Source organism: Mastigoproctus giganteus, chromosome 6, assembly GCF_048544385.1.
Source record: "Mastigoproctus giganteus isolate SK-2022 chromosome 6, ASM4854438v1, whole genome shotgun sequence".
Taxonomy (NCBI): domain Eukaryota; kingdom Metazoa; phylum Arthropoda; class Arachnida; order Uropygi; family Thelyphonidae; genus Mastigoproctus; species Mastigoproctus giganteus.
In genome coordinates, this window is record NC_143580.1 from 50,480,630 (window position 1) to 50,502,973 (window position 22,344).

The window sequence follows — 22,344 nt, forward strand, 5'->3', positions numbered from 1 at the left end:
ATGGCTCGGCTGGACAGGTATTTCGAACGAACAGAGGGGTGAAGTGGAAGTGGTTATTTTTTATTTATTTATTTTACTTTAATTTTTTTGGCTGATGCTGCACAAGCTTGCTTTCTTGCATCAAATGCCTCTACTAATGCATAGTGTTTGCACGTTGGATGGTTGCTGATTTCTATTTTTAAGAACTTATTCCACGTCATCCCATTGAGATCTATATAGTTCTGTCCCTGTGACATGATGCATTATTAAGGGCCCAATGTGCACCATGAAAACACTTCTCATGCCATTACACTGCTGTCACTTTGCATTTTTGGCACCAGACAGGATGCGTGCATTAACTCATGCTGTTTTTGCCATATTCTGGTTCTCCCATCAGTATGAAACAGCAATAACTGGACTTGTCAGACCAATGAGCATTTTTCCAATCCTCCTCTGCCCAGAGTTGGTGTTCCACTAGCTATACCAAGTGAAAAAAAAAAAAAGTATATCTACTTATTTTTTTGCTGACAGGGGTGAAACCTGGTTTGGTTGTTCAGCTGCAATTCCCCATCCATTAGAGTATACAAGTTGTGTCATCTTGTACTGGATTGTTATTTGACTGACTATACACTTTTTTTCTGTCTGCACAAGGCTTATCAGACTCCCATGGTCACTTGCTTCAGTGAACTGTTTTTGACCAATATCACCTTTATCTGGATGTTATATGGTTTTTGGAGCAATATCAATACATCTGAGACACATTTGTATGTGAAAGTCTTATCAAAGTTGCAGCTTCCAAGATAAAGGCAAATCTGTCTCTGAGTACCCTGCAAGGTTTAAAGCCACTTTCCATCTTGCCCATTTGCTGAATTGCACCATACAGCTTTCCTACATATCTGCCCACCTGCATGGTGAAAACACATGATGCTGTCATTGAAAGATCTCCATTTTATGAAAAGGGTAGGTGTATCTAATAAAGTGGCCACTCAGTGTATGTTTGACATTTTTGTAGGATTATTATAATTAACATTATATCTAGTCTTGTCATATATACTGTTACACAAACAAATCTGGTGCCTTCCTAGGTAGGTGGGCAGGAGCAGCAGTGCGTAGCATACGCTTCTTGATTAGACTGGGGTTCGCGCCCATGACCACCAAATGCGGAAATAATGGAAAGATCAGGGAATGACCACCGCATATCCCCGGAGCAATGTGGCCTTAGTTGCTAATGCTCCTAAAAACCAAATAACAAGCAAATCTATCTCAATGCAAATTGAAATAAGCCATGATTTGGCTTATTTCAATGTAGATGGAGGCTTATTATAGTTTCTGAGGGAAATTCAGAGATTACATGAATTACTACTATCATATAAATCCTTTTCCCAGATGAAAAAAAATTCTTTTTCAGCAGTTTGATATACAGCATGATTTTTTTTTTATGCTTGTACCTCTAAAAAAATTTCACAGCCCTCTGTGAAGTGGAAAAGAATTTTTTTTTTCAGTTCAGTCACAGTTTGGCTGGCTATTGTGTGCATGTGTGTTTTTTAAGCTGTTGAAACAGTTGTGTTTGGTGGATATTCCAGTAATATTTTCCTTTCTCACAAAGCAGAAACCACTTGAAAATGGCTTATAAATGGCATTTATTTTCCTTCCAAGTGCCTCAGATTGGTCTTTTTGAATCCATGTACAGAAGAAGTTTGTGAAATTTTGTAGACAATGACACCTGAATATTTTCTTGATTTAAGTAGTGGCCAAGTTTCCTATGTTGTTGTTATTTGGTTTTTAGGAGTGTTAGCAACTAAGGCCATATTGCTCCGGGGATATGTGGTGGTCATTCCCTGACCTTTCTGTATTTGGTGGTCAGGGCTCGAACCACGGTCTAATCAAGAAGCGTGTGCTACGCACTGCTGCTCCTGCCCACTTGGCTACGGAGGCACTCCAAGTTTCCTATAAATACTGTACATGCTGACATTCTTTTCAAATGGGACTGGACCATTTGTATGAAGCTAGTTTAAAAGAATGAAGTAACAATTTTTGAATGATTTGTTTGGTTGTTTATAGATTTTTTCGGCACATCAGCTACTCTGGTGATATTGTGGTGTTCATTATATTTTTTATAATGTATTGTCTGTGAAAGTGTATGTTTGAGTGCTGTTTAAGTGTTGTAGACGTTGGAAAATCCAGAATAATTCATGAAGGAAAAAAATCATACTCCTCTGCCTGAGACCAGCTATCTGCAGCCTTGTTTGAAGAAGTCTTTAAGAATTCCCTAAGTCTCGATATTCAGACCCACACCTTCCCGAACAACTGAAAACACCATTATATTGTCAATGGGGCCTTGAATTGAATAATTTGTTTGTTGATTAATAAATAACAAAATACAACGTTTAGATTTCTCAAAAAAATTACCCAATGCAGTATTTGTAAGTAATACTTTATTACACTATTTACAACAAGACTAAGTATATTTGATTAATCTGACTATATATTTGGTTAATCTGAAAATCACGTCAAATGAATTGTTGACATCCTAATGAACTTTATTTTATTCTTTTCAGAGTAAAATCTAAATCTGGAAGTTCTGCTTATCAAGTACGTATGCTTAATTAATAATTCTGTTTTATTTTCATATCATAGCCAGATATTGTAAGCATGTCAATATTCTAGGACATTTCTGTATTATTGTTAATTTACTTAATTAGTTTTTATTTATACTCTATTAGAAATCCTTAGAAATCCTATTTATATAGGATTTCTAAGGGTCTGCATGCTGCAAATAGTATATATTTTACCTTTGCTTATTAAACTTGGAATGAAGACAGTTCACAGATTCATTCCCAGCCTTACCAGTTCTTATAATATTAATTTATATAAATATTTAATATTTTTTTTGCTTTGTTAAATTTTTGTTTTCCTGTACTGTCTCTGAATCTTTAACTTGGAAGAAGTCACATAAGTTCACAGCATTTTATGCTTCATCTACTCTATCCATGCATCGGGAAATAGTAATAATTTCACTGTATACTGCTGAGTGCTTTCCTTTGATCGGTAATGCTCTCTCGCTTTGTGGCGTTGTTACATCATCTGGAATCAAAGTGCAGTTTGATTCCATGTCACTAACAGCAGCAATAACTTCATACATTTATCGCTGCTGTTAGTGACATGCCCTCCATAAATCAAATTATAAGTGGAAGAGCAGGGTTTTTAAATTTACATTCGCTCACTAACAGGTCTAAAGTGAGTTTTAATTTTCAAAAATTAATTAAAAATATGTTTTTAAAACAGAACATAGATTTTTCATAGTTTTGTTCAGAAAAGATTTGAAATTATAGGTGGCATCAAAAAATTAATAATTTTAGAATTGTTTTTTGCTTATTTTACAAATTTTCATGAGCCCAGAGGAATTTCACATTTCCTGCAACTAATACAGGGTTAACAATCCTGTTTTTTTATTAGCAGTAAAAAATCAGTTTCATACATTGAAAAATACTTTATCTGCTATACCATAAAATAACGATAATATACTAAATTGCCAGTGTTTGTAATGTGGTGAATAAAAACACTTTCCACATCGCCTGTCCATTCCCTGTAATAGTTTGTCTAGTCCTTCCTTCCTTGAATTTATTCAAACTAACTACTTCTACAGCACGAAATGAAAGTTTGTTCCACAAATCAACCACCCTCTGGCCAAAAGCAAATTTATACACATCTATTCTGCAACCATCCTTCCACATTTTGAATTTCTGCTCCTCGTGAATATTGTGTAATTCTTAGCAAGAGGAAGAATGCCATTATCACCGAGCTTACGCAGTCTCTTCAAAGCCTTAAACATAACAAACATATTCTTGCAGGTATCTCACTCTCATATTCCTCTCACTCTAACATGTCTGCATCCTTCTGCAAATGAGATCTCCAGACTTGTATGGAGTACTGAAGGTGTGGTCTAACCTAGGGGCAAGACTGAGTCAAAAATCCTTATTGAGGATAACTTGTAGTGGCCTCATACTAGTGTTTATGGCCATATTGTGAGGAAGTGTGGAGAATTACAAATACTAGAATAATTATTGATCATTAATTTTTTAATGAATTTTAAATATAAATCACAATTATTTTATAAGAAAACAAAATATTTTTTCATTTATTCAACAATAATCATCATCATCAGCCATTTTAAATCCACTGCAGGATGAAGGCCTCTCCAGCAACTTTCCAGTTCCTTCTCTTTTGTGCAATGGCCAACCATTTACTACCCACAAACTCGTGAATTTCATCTATCCATCTCCGCCATTGTCTTCCAGGTTTTCTTCTAGCTCCTCTTGGGTACCATTCTGTTATTTTCTTAGTCCATCTGTCATCATGTCTTCGAGTTGTGTCCTGCTCAGGACAATTTTAGTTCTTTAGTTTTGATAAGAATGTCCTTTATTTGAGTTTGCTGCCTAATCCATGTGTTTCTCTTCCATTCTTTTGGTGAGTGCCCAAGTTCCACTTCCATAAGTCATGGTGGAGAGTATACATTGGTTCATTATTTTACGTTTCAGACAAACTGGGATATTGCTCCTCAGTATGTGACTATATTTCCTGAATGCTATCCATCCAAAATTTATTCTTCTCTTGACTTCCAGCCATTTATCATTATTACAGCTAATAACTTGTCCCAGATAAGTGTATGACTCCACCTTTTCAATTACTGCTCCTTCAGTCATTGTCCCTTTCTGTGGCATACTTGTTCATCATTACTTTTGTTTTAGCCATATTCATCTTTAGTCCTTACTAACTGTGCATATCTGATTAAGATTTTCCTCTAATTCTTTGGGATCGTGGTTTATGACCACAATGTCATCTGCAAATCGTAAATGGTTTAGGTACTCTCCATTCACATTGACTCCTTTCTACAACCAGCCTAATCTTCTGAAAGCTTCCTCAAGGGCAGCAGTAAACAGCTTCGGAGATATTGTGTCTCCTTGTCGAACTCCTTTCTCAATTTTAAATTTGCTACTGTCTTTGTGTAGTCTAATAAAGGAGGTAGGGACTCGTATATTTTCTTCAAAATCATAGTATATGGGGTATCTATGCTTTGTCTTTCCAGTTCCCGAAACATTGCCTTATTCTGTATGGAATCAAATGCCTTTTCATAATCCACAAATGCCAGGCATAATGGTGTTTTATATTCATTTGCTTTCTCCATTAGCTGTGATATTACGTGAAGGTGATCCATAGTTGAGAATCCTGTCCTAAAGCCTGCTTGCTCTTTCGGTTGATTCTCATCAAGTATTCTTTCTAATCTTTTAGTAATGACCCTTGTGAACAACTTGTAGATGTGGGATAACAAGCTAATTGGTCTATAATTTCCAATTTCTGATTTATCTCCTTTCTTATGCAGCAAAACTATGATTGCATTATTTCACTCCTTAGGCATCACACCTTTCCTAATGCATTTTGTGAAGAGTCTTGCCAGTTTTTGTGTTATGTCTCTTCCTCCCAATTTTAACAACTCCCCAGTAATTTCATCTTCTGGGGCTTTCTGATTCTTCATTTTCTTCAATGCATGTTCTACCTCATCAGAAAGCATATCGGGTATGTTATAGTGTTACTAATTTGAGATCCATCTTCCCCACTGCTGGCATCATTCCCTCGCTCCTTATATTTTTTTATTTATTTTTTTTTTTTTCTTAGCTTTTTCCCATTATAAATGGGGTCAGCATTTTTATTGTTTTGGCATGAAATTTTTAGCGGCCGGATGCCCTTCCTGAAGCCAACTCTCACCCTTTATCAGGGCTGGGGATATGCAGTGGTCATTCCCTGACCTTCCGCATCCTCCTTATTTGGTGGTCACGGACTCGAACCCTGGTCTAATCAAGAAGCGTGTGCTATGCACTACTGCTCCTGCTCACCTGTCTACGGAGGCGCCATTCCCTCGCTCTTTGTATAATTCTCTATAGTAGTATTCTATTTGAATTATGCCTTCTCTGCTGTTTATAAGTACACCATCTCTATTCTTCAGTTTCAGTATCATTTGTCTTTCTGTATTACTGCTCATGGCTGCTTATTTAATTCCTTTGTTTTCCCTTAATGCTTGTTCTACTTTTCATGTGTTAAATCTTATGTCCTCTCTGAATTTATTTCCAATGGCTTTGCATAACTCAGAATACTCAATTTTCTCCTTGTCAGTGTTTATCTTGCTCTTCATTTGTTGCCTTCGGTTCATCATAACAAGTGTTTCTTGACTAATTTTTTTCTTCTTTGGATTTCTTTTTCCCTATAGGTTTCTTGGGCTTTATCACTTTCAGAAAGTTGTAATATTCCTCCTCGATATCTCGGTCCTGAGCAGTCTGCAGAGGCTCAAACCTGTTCTTAAGTTCCAGTATATACTGCTTTTTCTGCTTTTTTTGAGATAAGAAGGTATCTCAAAGACCTTTGTATTATTTACTCGAGTCAGTTTTTTCCTTTCCTACATCTATATCAAGTGTGCATCTTACCATTCTGTGATCGCTTCCAACATTTACCTTATTCAGGATGGTAACATCATTCACGATATATCTTCTGTTAGTGAGGATGAAGTCTATTTCATTAGTTGTTAATCCATTTGGACTCTTCCATGTCCACTTTCTGTTCACCCTTTTCTTGAAAAAAGTGTTCATTACTGAAAATCCTTGAGATTCTGCAAATTCCACAAGTCTTTCACCGCTTTCATTTCTTTCACCAATTCCAAAATTTCCTATAGTTCCCCTTTCTGCACTGTTTTGTCTTTTTCCAACCTTAACATTGAAGTCCCCCATAATAATAGTGTAGTGGGTTTTCTGCTCATCTAGAAGACTCAATTGCAGTGTACATTTCTTCAACCTCTTCATCATCATGGCTCGATGTTGGTGCATAAATCATTATAACCTGTAGCTTTGTACCTCTTAGAAATCCTGAGTATTAGTCTTGACACCCTTGGGGATGTACTTTTGAATTCCAAAATGTTGTTTTTTATATCCTTGTGAACCAGAAAGCAAACTCCAACTTCACTCCTTTCACTTTTTCCATTAGTGGACAGTAGATTTCCACTTGATAAACTTATAAGTGATTGATTTCTTCTTCTTCTTCCTGTTTCAGCCAAACCGATGATATCCCAATTCACATTTTCTAGTTCCTTTTCCAGCTCTAATATCCTATCTTCACCGATGAGCGATCTTACGTTGTAACAGGCCAAATTCAGTTTCTGTGCATGGTAGCCTGGTCATATCCAGAGATTCTTAGCACCCTCTGCTTCCACTCTGATCCTCCCGCTGCCATAAGAGGAGTGAAAGCCACTGGGGACTGAGGGCCATTTGTTTCGTCGTGCTTTACGCTGATCAGGCCTCTTGAAGAGAACCACTCTACACATGTTCATTGCCACCTAAATGACGTAACAGGGCTTACAATCGAGAAGGTGTGCATGAGAGGATTTTTAGGAAGCAGGCCAGCTGTACTTCTAAATCTTCTGTAGTAGAAAGATATTGGATCCATCAGTGTTTAAGACTGAGTGTCTGATAACGCACAGAATACCTGTTCCCCTATTCTCCCCTTTTATTCAACAATACTTAACATAAATAAATGGTGACAGCTTAACAACCATAAAGATAAAGTTCTTTAAAAATTTAAAAATTTTTATGTCAAAATATTTCTTAGTGATTTATCTTTTATTGCAATTTCAGAAATTATATCTTTGTTTTCGATTTTCATTAGTATGTCTTTTTCAGAATTCATGAGAATAAAACTTTCCATCTTCGTCTGGGTCATGGAATTGTGCAACCGGTTTAACATGTGTACTTTATTTTGGAAAATGATCTCTCACATGCAACTTGCATAGTAGACAAAGTTAAAATTATTTTATATGCTTCAAATAAATAATTATATGGCATACTATATAAATTGTTTTTATGTAACTTCATTGTGATCGCTTCCAGAACTGTGGAAACTGTCATCTTTTTCTGATAAGTTTGACCTTTTCTATAACACTAATCAATGCTACCCTATTTTCGCTAACGAGTTTATTATGATTTAATTTAGCTTCAATTTTAAGAAGAGTATTACATCTTTATCTGCACTTTTCATAATATACACTTCAGAGCATGCTCAGTGCAACTTGGATTTTTCATGTTCTGTGATTTGTTGATATGTTTCTTTTCTAAGTCAGCATCATTGATAAAACAGCCATTTATAAAAATACTTTGATCCTTGCTTGAGCTAATATGACTCTCACGTTCCAATTGAAATTATCTAGGTGCGTAGGATGTCCAGGAGCATTATCTAATAGAAGCAAAATCTTAAAAGGAACATCGTTGTCTTTACAATATTTTTCAACCTTGGGAATGAAGCAGCATTTAAACTAATCCTCAAAGAGAGATATTGTTATCCATGCTCTCTGGTGCGATTGGAAATGCATGGGTAGGGTGGCTTTATTGATCCCCTTAAATGCACGAGTATTTCCAGAATGGTACACAAGCAGTAGTATTAATCTGTAATCTCCCGCTGCATTAGCCCCAGGCAAGAGCATGGCAATATCTTTGGAAGCCTTGAAACCTGGCATTGTCTTTTCCTCTTTGGCAATGTATGTTCATTCCAGCATTTTTTTCCAACACAGAGCAGTCTCGTCAATGTTAAAAAGTTTGCTGCATTGAATAGTCGCCTTCATCAAAAATTTTTTCCAACAAATCACAAAGCTTCTCTGCAGCTGCAAAATCAGCACTGGTGACTTCACTGCAAACTTTAATGTTTTGGAAACCAGTGCGATGCTTGAACCTATAAAACCACCCGCTGCTTGCCATGAACTTGGCTTGGGGTTTGCCGTACTTATCCCACATAGTTAGTACATATCTCTCGGGTTACTGCTACCCATATGCAGTATTTTGCATTTGTCAGTGTTAAACTTGCCACTTCTCAGCCCATCTACCCAACTTTTCCAGGTCCTGTTGCAGCAGCATACTATCATTACTGTTATTAACAACCCTGCCAACCTTTGTATCATCTGCAAAGTTTGACATAAAGCTTGATATACCTTCATCAATGTCATTGATAAATATACAAAACAACAATGGCCCCAACACCGAACCCCAAAGAACACCACTAATAACAGTAGTCCACGTAGAGTGGTACTCATTTATTACCACTCACTGTCTTTTCACACTCGCCCATCCTTTTATCCATTTCAGCAGTTTGCCCTTAATGTCATACTGCTTCAATCTGTTCCATGTGGAACAGTATCAAAAGCTTTCCTGAAATCCAAGTATATGATATCAAAATTATTTTTTCATTCCAGTTCCTTTGTGACCACATCATAGTATCCAATCAAATTGGTGAGACAAGGATTCCCCTTGACAAACCCATGCAGTGTCTGAATTATTACTGCTGTCTTTCCTAGATGATCCTGCAGTGCTTCTTTTAACCAATAACTCCATTATTTTCCCCGGAACAGAGGTCAAACTAACAGGTCTGTAATTACTCATGTCATCCATTGATCCCCCTTTGTGAATTGGAGATATTTTTGGACATCTCCAGTCCGTGGGGACTTCCCCCAAGTCCAAGGATGCTCTCATAATTATGGCTAAGGGTTTGCTTACTTTATTTGCTGCCTCCTTTAATATAACTGGATAGATCCAATCCACCTCAGGTGCTTTCTTATGTTTAACTTCAACAATTTCTCCTCCACTTTGATCTCAGTTATTACAAAATCATCTAACTCCCTGTTAGAGTTTGATAAACATCTAGCCCTCATGTGTGAATGTAGATGCAAAATACTCAGTTTGGCAGCTATCTGAGAATGATCATCTACAGTCAAACCATTGATATCAAGTGGACCAATCTGATTCAATCCCTTCCTTTTAGAGTTTATATAAGTAAAGAAGTCTTTGCATCCTTTGCCAAAGATTTTTCATAATCTGCCTTTGCTTGCCTAACCTCCTTTGTGACTTGATTACAGACTAGCTTGTATCTACCATGGCGGCTGTGTCGCCTGACAATTTATATGTTCATCCCATGCATTTTTCTTCTCTTAGTTCATCTGACATCCATTTGGTCCTAGAGCAGTGTTTCTTATTTGGAACAAAAAGCCTAGTAGATTCCAAAATTACTTCCCTGAATGCTGGCCATTTAGAATTTGCTGTTGGTGATATCATCAGTTGGTGGTGGTAGTAGTAATAGTAGTGGCATGTGATGCAAGAAAGCAAGTGTATGAGCTTATGCAGCATCAGCCAAAAAAAAAAAAAAAAAAAATCACACCATTCCCTCCAAATGCCTGTCCAGTTCCTCCTTAAATTTATTCAACCACCTGCTGGCTAAAGGCAAATTTCCACACATCTATTCTACATCTGTCTTTTCTTAATTTGAATTTATGCCCCCTTGTTCGTAATCTGAACAAGTGGAAGGATCCCATCAGAATTCAGCGTGCTCAACCCATTCAAGGCTTTATACACCTCAATCAGATCATCGCGCAGGTGCCTAGTCTCCAGCCACTGCAATTTGTAGAACTTAAGCCTCTCTTGGTAAGAGGATCCCTTCATTTCCCTCACCAATCTTGTTGCCTTTCTCTGTACACGCTCAAGTAAATCTACATCCTTCCTAAAATGAGGCCTCCAGACCTGTACGCAGTACTCAAGGTGTGGCCTGACCATTGCCTTATACAGAGGGACAATCACCTCCTTCTCCCTGCTAGCACAATTCCTATATATCATTGACAAAACCCCATGACCTGCCCTGGCAGCCTGTCTGCATTGCTCAGAAAACTTCATATCTGTCTGCACAATTACTCCCAGGTCTTTTTCATTTTCTACCACCTTAAGTGTAGTACCACACAGTTGGTATGTTTCTCTGAGGTTACTTCTACCCATATGCAGTACTTTGCATTTGTCAAGGTTAAACTTCAGTTGCCACTTCTTAGCCCATCTGCCCAAATTATCTAGATCCTGTTGCAGTAGCACACTGCCATTACTGTCATTATCAACCCTGCCAACCTTTGTATCATCTGCAAACTTCGACATTAAGCCTGATATACCTTCATCAATATCATTGATAAATATACAAAACAACAGTGGACCTAACACCGAACCCTGTAGGACTCTGCTAATAACATTAGTCCACGAAGAGCAGCACCCATTGATTACCACCCTCTGTCTTCTCCCACTTAACCATCCTTTTATCCATTGTAGCAACTTACCCTTAATACCATTCTGCTCCAATTTGTACAATAGTCTTCCACTGTATAGAACCAAAAAAATCTGTGAGAGCACTGTAGTTGCCTTTACGATCATTTTTAGGTCCGTTTGCATGTATATGTATATAAAAAAATAAATTTTCTGTTTATACTCCGGGACAACCGAACAGTCAGAGGAGTTAACAAGATAGACAGAATACAAGAAACAGCACCATATTCAGCAGTCACGGGCTTGAACCCCGGTCACTCAAGGCACGTGTACTTATGCACCCGCATGCCTGACCACTAGGCTACGGCGGCCCTTGTGCATAAGTGCATATTGCTTTCACCATATCCATTTATCTGTCACTCCGCGCGACAACTCGACTACCAGTGGATGGATTTTCACAAAATTTTATATTTAGTTCCCTTAGAAAAATTTGTCGAGCCAGCCTAAATTTCATTCAAATCAGACAAATAGAAATCTGTCAGTTGTTTCTTTTTCCACAGAGTATATACATGGAAAAAAGAAATTCATAGCTTAAATGTGGTTTTAATGCAGTCGTAGTTTGTTAGATTTAGATAGTCTGTGCATGCTTCATGTGTATTATGTAACACACTGAATGTGGTGTACCACTTGTGAAGAGATATACTGAGGGAGAGAAGAGACGTTAAAGAAGTCTTCTCTTTCGGGTATATATAGGAGAAGAGTAATGAATGTCATACAGTTGTAATTAAACTTAACAGCTAAGTTTAGTGTACATAAAACAGTAGAGTTTTATTAAGTTTTCTATAATAATAATCTTAATAATCTTAGTAAATAATTTATAAAAAGATACCAACATTTCAATGTAGTATGATATGTTAGCTTTTCATTTCTATTAATCCCAGGCTGACCGTGCTAGCCAGGTGGGTAAAGTGCCTGCCTGGCAACCCAAAGGTTGCAGGTTCAAATCCCACCTCGGGCTTGGATCAGAGTAAAATGCAAAAACTTTGGGAGGTGCATTATGGTCACAGAAGCCGATGAGCCAACAACTAACAAAAAAATAAAATAATAAAATAATGCCATGGGGGGGAAAACATTAATATAAGAAAGAAAATTAAATGAGCCTGAAATGTAATGCATTGCATATATTAGCAATGCAATGCATTGCATATATTAGCTGACTTAAAGATATTTCTTGGCTAAATGCCTAAACGTGTGAAGGAGTTTACTTATGCATGGGTAATGCACACACATCATTTCTATTACCAGGGTAGTTTTGATATATCGTTTTAATTATATCTCATATTGTGAATACCTTCACAACAAGCTACCATGGTATTGCATCGAATAAGTAATGTTGTATCTATGGAGAAGACTATTGTTACTTATTCTCAGGATCTGGATGGAGCTGACACTTTTTAGAAAAGTGGATGGCAGTCGTTTTGTTGTGGAGAGGTGATAGCCATTGTGGGATGCCCACAACGCTCCCTATTTTGTTTATCGAGAGTTGCAGTTGTCATTCGATGGAGTGCATATTTTGCGAGTGACAGGATATTGTATTGTCTTTGTATAGATAAGCGTCAACAGTAGACAGAAGAACGTGGCCCCGGGTGCCAAGCCTATTTTGAGGCCAAGCAATATTCTTGTGATTTATAGAGTACTCTTGTTAAGTGATTGAAGTTATTTCTTATTAAGTTTCTACATTTCTACCAACAGTCTTTCTTTAAAACCAGTTCTATACTTGAAAGCCACAAGTAAGAACACAGAAAGGAAACACCTTTCTTTTTTCCTATATTTCTAGTTGTACTAATCAACTAACACTTCAACCGCTTGGCCTCCGAGCAGCACTACTCCTGGCTCCCCGTGGCGGGGCCAGTAACTTAGGAGAAAAGTTATCCTCCAGGGCTAAAAATTATCACCATTCATTATCCAAAGATATTTGGAATCCATTGCTGGAACACCAAAAATAGTTAAATGATTGCAATCCGGAGACCTCCTTATGGAAACAGCCAACTCCAAACATTCTGAGTGGTTGCTAAAAACAACAACATTCTGTGGGCTACCAGTATCTATTACTTCACAGAACACCTTAAATTCCTCAAAATGCATCATAACAGAATGGGATCTATCTGAAGAGGAATTAGTTCAAGAACTGAGTATTCAAAAAGTAAACAGTGCCAAATGCATAGTGACTAAGAAAAATGGAAATCTCGTCCCAACTAGATCAATCATTTTAACTCTCAGTACCCCAGATTTGCCATCCTCAGTAAAAGCTGGCTATTTAAACTGCCGAATTCGGCCTTATATACCTAATCCCATTCGTTGTTTTAAATGCCAAAAGTATGGACACTCCCAACATGCAGAGGTGATGCTATTTGTGGCTCCAAGGAGCATACACAAGCAGACTGTTCAGCCTCAAGTCCCATTTGCCCCAACTGCAAGGAAAGTCACCCAGCCTTTTCCAAATCTTGTGAAATGTCAAAAACAGAGAAGAAAATCCAAAAATATAAAATAGAGCACAAAGTCACATTACCTAAGGCACGCAGACAGGTTATGTTGACCATGCCCAATCGTTCATATGCATCTCACACTTGAAGCTTTCATTCAACAGCAGTTCAAACAGATGTATCAATACCTCCCAGCATATCTCTAGCTGACTGGGTTAAAAATATATTATCAAACTCTGGAAAAGACACATCAAACTAAAACCAGTGAATCGACCAACACTCCAATCAGTATCCCAGCTGATACTCGGACAGTCCCACATGACAAAGAAAAATTAAAAACTACTAAAGACAATAAGAAACCTGAATCATCCACCAATAGTATGGAAATAGATGTACACCCAGATCATGAAGAATCCATACTAGAACTTCATGCAAATTACACTATGCATACCGTACATCCCACCTTTCCAAAAAAAATGCCCCTGAAACAAAAAATAGTCAGATAAATCATCCTCAACTAAACCTAAATGAACCACACCATCTTACAATGGAACTGCAGAGGTTTTCGTTGTAACACTGATGATATTCAATACCTAATTAACCGATATTCTCCAGTTGCCTTCTGTTTACAGGAATCTTACCTAACCTCACAAATTTCTCCTTCGATAAAGAACTTTTGCCTTTATCGAAGAGATCGAAATACAACTAATGCTGCCCATGGTGGTATAGCAATCCTAGTAAATTCAAAGATCCCAACTAAACAAATAACTCTCCACAGTGCAGTAACACTTGTTTCAATCTACTTACCGCCAAACCGTACGTACTCTTTAAAAGATCTTGAAGATCTCTTTATACAGATACCTCCACCTCTCTGTATATTAGGGGACTTTAATGGGCACCACCCCTTATGGGGCTCTCCTAAATTAGATAGATGTAGTAGCCCATTGAATGCTTTTTAGAGGCACTAAATCTCACTCTACTCAATACTGGTGCACCGACACGCGAACAGCTTCCAACAGGACACACCTCAGCAATAGATCTCTCAATTTGTTCACCAGTACTGGTCCCGACCATAGAGTGGTATGTAATAAATGAGCCCATGGGCAGTGACCACTTTCCAATAGTATGCAACTTTTTGATAGCACAGACTCCTTCAACACTGCAGAAAATGGAAATTTTTCCCAGACTGGGCAAAATTTCAGTTATCAATTGCCCTTGATGAGGAAAAAATCTGCCTCCAGCATATTGATAATGTGACAGATTACATCACGTCGCATCTTCTAAATGTGGCTAAAGACATGATACCACTATCAGATCCGCCAGGCCGAAAGCATTATAATTACTGGTGGAATGAGAAATGCACCAGAGCAAAGAGAGCAAAAAATAAAGCCTGGAATTTGTTTCAGCAATATCCGAGCACAGTCAGTCTCATTAACTATAAGAAATTAAGGGCAAAGGCACGATTCATACAAAAGCAAGCCAAGAAAGAATCCTGGACCCATTTTGCATCGAGTTTTCACAGAAACACTGATCCCAAAATAATATGGAAAAAAATGAGACAGCTGTCTGGTAAGTTTCCTACCATACCTCCTCCAATCCTCTCTTGGAATGGGCAAGGTCTGTCTAATCCCGTAGATATAGCTAATGCTTTGGGCAATACTTCTGCAGAAATCTCAGCAACATTAGCCTATACTACCTCATTCCAATGAATTAAAAACACTAAAGAAAAGCATGCTATTAATTTTCAAACTGCCCGCCTTCTCCTATATAACAAACCTCTGCAATATTCTGAACTGTTACATGCCATTAGAACAGTCCACAATGGTGCTGCAGGGCCAGATGGGATTTATTATGTCATGCTACAACATCTTGATGACAAAGCTTTGTGCCTCCCCTTTTACAATCGTATATTTTTTAGAAAATGTTTTTCCATCTTCTTGGCATTACTCTACAGTTTTGGCATTCCTAAAGCCTGGAAAAGATCCATCGAACCCCTTTAGCTATAGACCTATATCTCTCTCAAGCTGTCTCAGAAAAATCCCTGAGAAAATTATCCACAGAAGACTCGCCTAGATCATTGAGTTGGAGCAGCTAATGAGCCATAGTCAATATGGCTTTTGTCAAACATGAACATCTAGTAATGGTTTCAATAGATATTGAGAAGGCTTTTGATACCACCTGGTTGTATGGTATACTTAGTGATCTTTACCTTCTCGGACTACGGGCAGCCTTCCTATATTGTTCAGAACTTTCTACATACTAGATCATTTCAAGTTCGATACCAACATGCCCTTTCTGCAACTTTCATCCAGGAAGAAGGTGTTCCACAGGGATCAGTACTGGGTGCCACTGTTTTTGCTCTTAGAATAGATTCTATCACTAAGCAGCTTCCAAATACAGTTGAGACTTACCTTTATGCAGATGACCTTTCCATCTCCTGTCATTCTCAAAACATGAGATCTATTGAAAGACAGCTTCAGATATCACTTAATAAAATTCAACAATGGGTGAGCCTCAATGGCTATCGACTCTTGCAGCAGAAAACAGTTGCTATCCATTTTTGTAGGCAACGCAAACTTTGTCCAGATCCTGAACTTCAAATTTCTAATGTTTCCGTCCCGGTCACCAGCAACATCAGATTTCTAGGATTAACCCTTGAAAATAAGTTAAATTTTCTAGATCATATTAAAAATGTACGGACTTCCTGTCTAAAAAAGTTAAACATACTCAGAGCTTTATCTGCCCAAACGTGGGGTGCAAATCATACCTCCCTGCTTCAGTTATACAGGGCATTAATCAGATCCTGTCTCGATTATGGTGCTATCTATGATTCTGCCAGAAAGAGTGCATCATGCCAGCTTGATCCCATTCAACACGGTGCTTTGAGAATTGCAATTGGTGCATTCAGAACGTCGCCAGCATATAGTCTCTACATTGATGCTCACGAGCCCCTACTAACTTTACGCAGGAAAACACTGTTACTGAAATATGCTGTCAAGATACAAAGTTGTGCCTCTCGTACCATTCAGTCATAGCTTTTCAACCCACTGTTAGAAAACCTATACAGAAACAAACCTAGCATATTAAAACCAGCTGGTCTTTGCCTTTTTGAACTGGCACAGGTTTGGAATATTTCCATCCATCCCATAAAGCAGGTAGCAACTTATACTCAACCACCATGGGCTCCTCCTACTCTTCCAACCTGTGACACTTGCCTCTGTCAGTGGAAAAAAGAATACTTTGCAAGCATCAAATGTCAAACAACTTCATGCAATTCACACTCAGAGATATATTAATTTCTGCCAAATTTATACAGATGGCTCTAAGTCTAATTCAAATGTTGGAGCAGCTGCAGTGTTTCCGAATACAATTGTATTAGTATTCCTTCCATCAGAATTTAGTATATTTTCTGCTGAATTATATGCAATCAAACTAGCTTTAGAAAATCTCTAATCTGATTGTTCCTTAAAATCTGTTATTTATACTGATTCCCTCAGCTCAATCATGTTGTTATGTAATTCCTCAGATAAAGTTCACCCTGTTCTAGATGAAATCAGAAGCTTATTACTGCAAATTAAAGAACACAACTAACTAGTCACTTTTTGTCGGATTCCCACACATTCCAGTATTTTAGGCAATGAACTGGCCAATAAAGCTGCAAAAAATCCAACTACCTTAGATTTAACCAATATCCCTGTTCCAGCATCAGATTATGCACTAACCGTCCATGCTGCTTGCCTGTCACAATGGACAGCACTCTTGGCACTCTCAGACTAATAATAAACTCTTTCAGTTTAAACATGATCCGAAAATTTGGCGCTCCAGTGTCCGTATATCGAGACGAGAAGAAGTAGTCCTTTCAAGGGCAAGAATAGGTCATACCCATCTGACCCACTTTCATTTACTCACAGGAGATGATCCACCACAGTGTACACATTGTTCTAACAATTTGACTGTTAAACATATTCTTATTGGCTGCCCCTACTATAAACAAGGCAGAACTTCATCCTTGATCTCACTGGTTAATCTTCATAAACCAGTAACTCTTGAAAATCTCATTGGTGATAAGGCAAATATTTCTGAATTTTTTGACTTCCTCATGCAAACTGGGCTTTTTAATTATTTCTGATTTCAGATTTTCTTCTGACTCTATGGAAAAACTTATCGTTTAATATAAAAAGTGAATAGGCACATTATAGCTTTAGCAGCTTATGTGCCATTAAGCACCCATAACAACAACAGAAGAGCGTTGCACTAAGAACTGACCTTAGTTCTTTACCGAATGAGATTCTAGGTACCATACTAATCGAGTGTGAAGCATTTTTTTAATGTCATACCAAGGCAACTGCTAAGAGATATTGGCCAATATTTTCGTGGATCTCACTGATCCTTTCCAAGTTTAGGAAAGGCTAGGACTATTGAGTGGCACCAAGAATGAGGGAAGTAGCCTTCTGAGAATATCTGGCTGAAATATATCAGTGGTGAATTCAGAGCTTTCTTGTTTAAGTATTTAAGCATCATATAGTATATTCCATCGGGCCCTGGTGGACTATTAGCTGACCAGTTTAGGGAGCTCTCTAGTTCAAGTAATATAAAAGGTCAGTTATATGGAAGAGATGCCTTGGTCTGTGGTAGAGGATCTAAATCTCTGTCAATTCATAATCTTGGATATGTTCTATGGGATTTGTATCTAGTGAATTCATGAAAGTGATTTCCAAAGTAGCACCTGGAAGTCACTTTCATGTTCAGCAAACCACTCTCAAACAATCTGGGAAGACACCATAAAGGGGATGTACTTGATCAGCCAAAATGGATGGGTAGATTTTAGCATTCAGAGTGAGGTCCAGGGGGTATGAGAGCTCCAAGAGATTCCCAGGAAAACAACTCCCATACAAAACAATGTCGCCACCTGCTTCTATTAGACCAGGACATCAGAGTGATTCCTCACCACAGTTTGTCACCATACCCTCCATCTACCATCTACATGACATAGCAGGAAATGGGATTTATTGTAAAAGGCAACTTTTTTTTTCCAGTCATTCAGAGGGAAACTTTAGGCACTGTTGGTGATAGATGGTTGTAAGCATGAGTACCTTGACCCAGCACCTACTCCAGATGCCTACACAGAGGAGGGTTAGTGGTCTTGGAAATACCATTGCATGTCCCCTGGTTAATATGTTCGCTGCTTCCTCACACAAATATGCAGCTTTGGATTTTTAATCCACTCGGAGGAAAAACAAACCCTACTTTTAAAACTTTTTCTTACAATTTGACAGAAGAAAAACTGAATATTTTTTTGTTACGCAATCTTCACCAGAGGCTGATTTATTCAGTCATAGCAAGAAGAAAGGCCAAAAATATCTTTTCCTTTCTTGAACCAGATTACCTCAATCCTGTGGTTTTCAATCCCAGGTCAAAAAGGTTGTCGGAAAAGTCAGCAGTGAACTCCATGGTTTGCTGTTCGACTATCGATTCTCCATGACAAAATGATTGCATCCACTTTTGTAAAAAGCATCAGCTCCATCCAGATCCGAAGTTAGAAATTCAACCAATATCACTGAGCAGCAATATCTGGTTCTTGGGTCTAGTACTGGACACTAAACTTACCTTTCAGGTGCATATAATGCAAATACAAACTCAGTGCATGAAAAAGATGAATATTTTCAAAGCTATCTTTTCTGTGGCATGGGTAGCTGATCGCTACACACTTCTACACCTATATCATACCTTAATAAGGTCTTGTCTGGACTATGGAGTCCCAGTTAATGATTCTGCACATAAGACAGCATTGGCTTGGCTCATTCCGGTCCAGTATAGTGCTATCAGGATTGCCTTAGGATCCTTTAAGACATCCCGAGTGCAAAGTTTGTATATAGATGCCAATGAACCTCCACTGCATCTTAGGAGAAAAGTATTGCTTCTTAGCTATGCAGCCAAATTACGTAACCTCCCTTCTCACCCCATCTGGACATATCTTTGAACCTCAGTGGGTATACTTATATAGGAATAAACACAATGAAAACAAAATTGCAGGTATCCAGCTATAAGAGGTAACCCAACGTTGGAACGTCTATCTTGGAAATATCTTTCAAGCTGCAGATGCAGTACAAGTACCATGGGCAATGTATATAAAAAGTAAACTGCAGACATTATCAACCCACTGCAGAATGGAAGCCTCCTCAACAATTCATGCTGAGGGAAATGGACCATAATCTGCCACGATGGTCCAGTGCAGGTTGGCAGATCGACCGTATTTAGCGGTCAGGATCTTGAACCCCTGTACTGAAAGAGCATGTGCTACTGCACTCCCGCTCCTGACCACTCGGCTACGGAGGCCGTTTATATATCTCCTTGCAATAACTATTTTCTTCTGTGAGGAAAACACTCCCTATCAAACCACAATCTTAGACAGTTATATGCGGCTTGTGTATTGTCCAACTCAGTCTTCAAATATACACAAACGGCTCCAAAACTTATATATTCATGGGAGCTGCAGTGATAAGTCCTACATCCACTCCTTCTATCCAGTTACCACTTGAATGCAGTGTTTTTACTGCTGAACGCTATGCAATAAAAATAGCTTTAAACCTCCTTAACGATCTTCTAAACACCCAGGTCATAATATATACAGACTCTTTAAGTGTTGTGAATGCCCTTCAGAATAAATCTAAATTTCCATCCACTTCTCACACAAATCAGATCTCAGTTATTTCAGCTCAATGAAAATAAGTTGACTGTTATGTTTTGCTGGATACCCAGCCATGTTGGAATTCTAGGAAACAAACGTGCAGATGAAGCAGTAAATACTCTGCTTGCTTCGATTATGCCACATTTTAGGCATAACGGGGTTCTTGAAATAAAACAGAATCCACAGCTATGGAGATCTAGTTACCAATTAAATAGGTACGAAGAGGTCATGCTTGTAATAGCACAAATTGGCCATACTCATCTAACACGCCTATTTTTACTGTTAGGAGAAGATCCTCCAATTTGCTCACATTATAGTTCCAAACTTACTGTGAAGATATCATCATTGAGTGTGCACATTACCATTCAGCTAGAATTGCATGTTTCAGATCTCTACTTAAGTCACATAAACCTCTGCAACTAATCCATATACTTGGAAATGATGTCAGTTTTCCAGAGCTGTTTACTTATCTAAAAATGATCAATGTATACAGTCACTTCTAGACCCATCTCCTCTCATAATTGGCGAACACTCCAAAGGAACAGGCACAATTTGGCCATAGCAACCTGTGCGCCGATGAATCCACCCCCAACAACAACATCTACCACAGACAATCGCAGATCTAGATACATTCTTGGAAACATGATACAAACATATCTTCTGCAACATTCAGAGGTCTTATAGAGTCCACATCTCGTCATGTGGCAGCAGTGGTACTGGTAGCAGGCGGAAGATGTACCTGTTATTAGATAGGTGATCATAATGTTTTGACTGGATTTTGTGTGTGAGTGTGAGAGAGGGATAAAGACATTTTTATACCATATGGATTGGGAAAAACAAAATATTAAATATTTACAGGTGGTTCTCGACTTTACGAGTTAATTTGTTCCTAGCGCGCGCGCTCATAAAGCAGGAATTTATTTCCCATAGACATAAGGTTAAAAATAGGAGTTACGTTCTCAACAGTGAAATTAGTTAGCTAATTAGTTTATGTTTAAACAATGATTGATTTATCGAAAGAAATGAAAACGTAGCATGTAAAAGCAAGCAAATTATAATAATAGAGAAATTATTTACGACTTACAAATGTTAAAGAATGTTTATTTTTCATCATCAACGACTAAATGCACACTCGTTGATCACTCATTATTAGCTCGGCACTCGGTTTGTTACACAAGGAGGAGTCTGCTTGAGAAATGTTTCAAGAGTCGTTTGTTTTCAAGATAATATTCTCTTTTAATTATAAATTTCACGATTGCATGCATAAGCATTTTTTAACGGAATGCACAAATTGCAACTAACACAATTTGCATGGAGTAACAAGTTCACAAAACTTTAAAAAAAAAAGGAATGAAGAGAAGGTTCTGAAATTTTATTTATGTTTTTATACGATTGAAGATTTCAGTAAAGGGAAAACACATTTCACCATAATAATGTAAAAAAACCATACAATTCCAGCTATCGGTATTTTCCCAAATGCAAGAAGATCAAGTTTACTGTCCATTTATAATTGCTTGCAGTAACAGAAAAGACCAATAAATCGCAAAGTGCAAATTGTTTTTATTGTTTTATGGTCATGATATCCAGAAATGTGCTTTTAGAAAAATATCACAAAGCCGTTCAAAATTTATTCTTATAACAGAACATATTATAACAATGAAAGTCTAGTGCATTTTAATGATTTGAATTGGTAACTAATACAATTTACAAATCACACTCACGACCTTTTATATGGCCTTACGCTCGTGACCTTAAAAATGGCATTTAAGAGAGATAAATAGGTTAGTTATACAGCGAAAATTTCAACTTCCGAGATCTTGAAACAAATTACCAAAAAACAGTGTGTTATTGGGATATCGTAATGTGCACATTACGATATTTTAACGATACGATGGTGTCTCTGGAACTGATTAATGTCGTAAAGCTGGGTGCACTGTAGTATATAGCTATGCACGTGGTTTGGAATGGGAATGCGGTATTTATGAATGTTTAACATTTATTTTTTGCAATTAATGTTCATAATTTTGTTGATACTTGGTAAAAAAAAAAAAACTCGTAAACCCGGGAACTTGTAAAGTGAGAACTGCCTGTATAT

At 37.7% G+C, this 22,344-nt stretch overlaps 1 protein-coding gene across 2 annotated transcripts in view; it reads left to right on the forward strand.

Annotated features, from left to right (window-relative positions):
- LOC150084235 (WD repeat-containing protein 44) overlaps positions 1-22,344 on the forward strand; it is a 380,944-nt gene that overhangs the window by 16,780 nt on the left and 341,820 nt on the right. For both annotated transcript variants that reach the window (XM_090375960.1, XM_090375961.1), the window contains exon 2: positions 2,538-2,571. In XM_090375960.1, the coding sequence (XP_090232086.1) occupies positions 2,538-2,571 (34 nt within the window). The remainder of the gene's footprint in view (positions 1-2,537; positions 2,572-22,344) is intronic.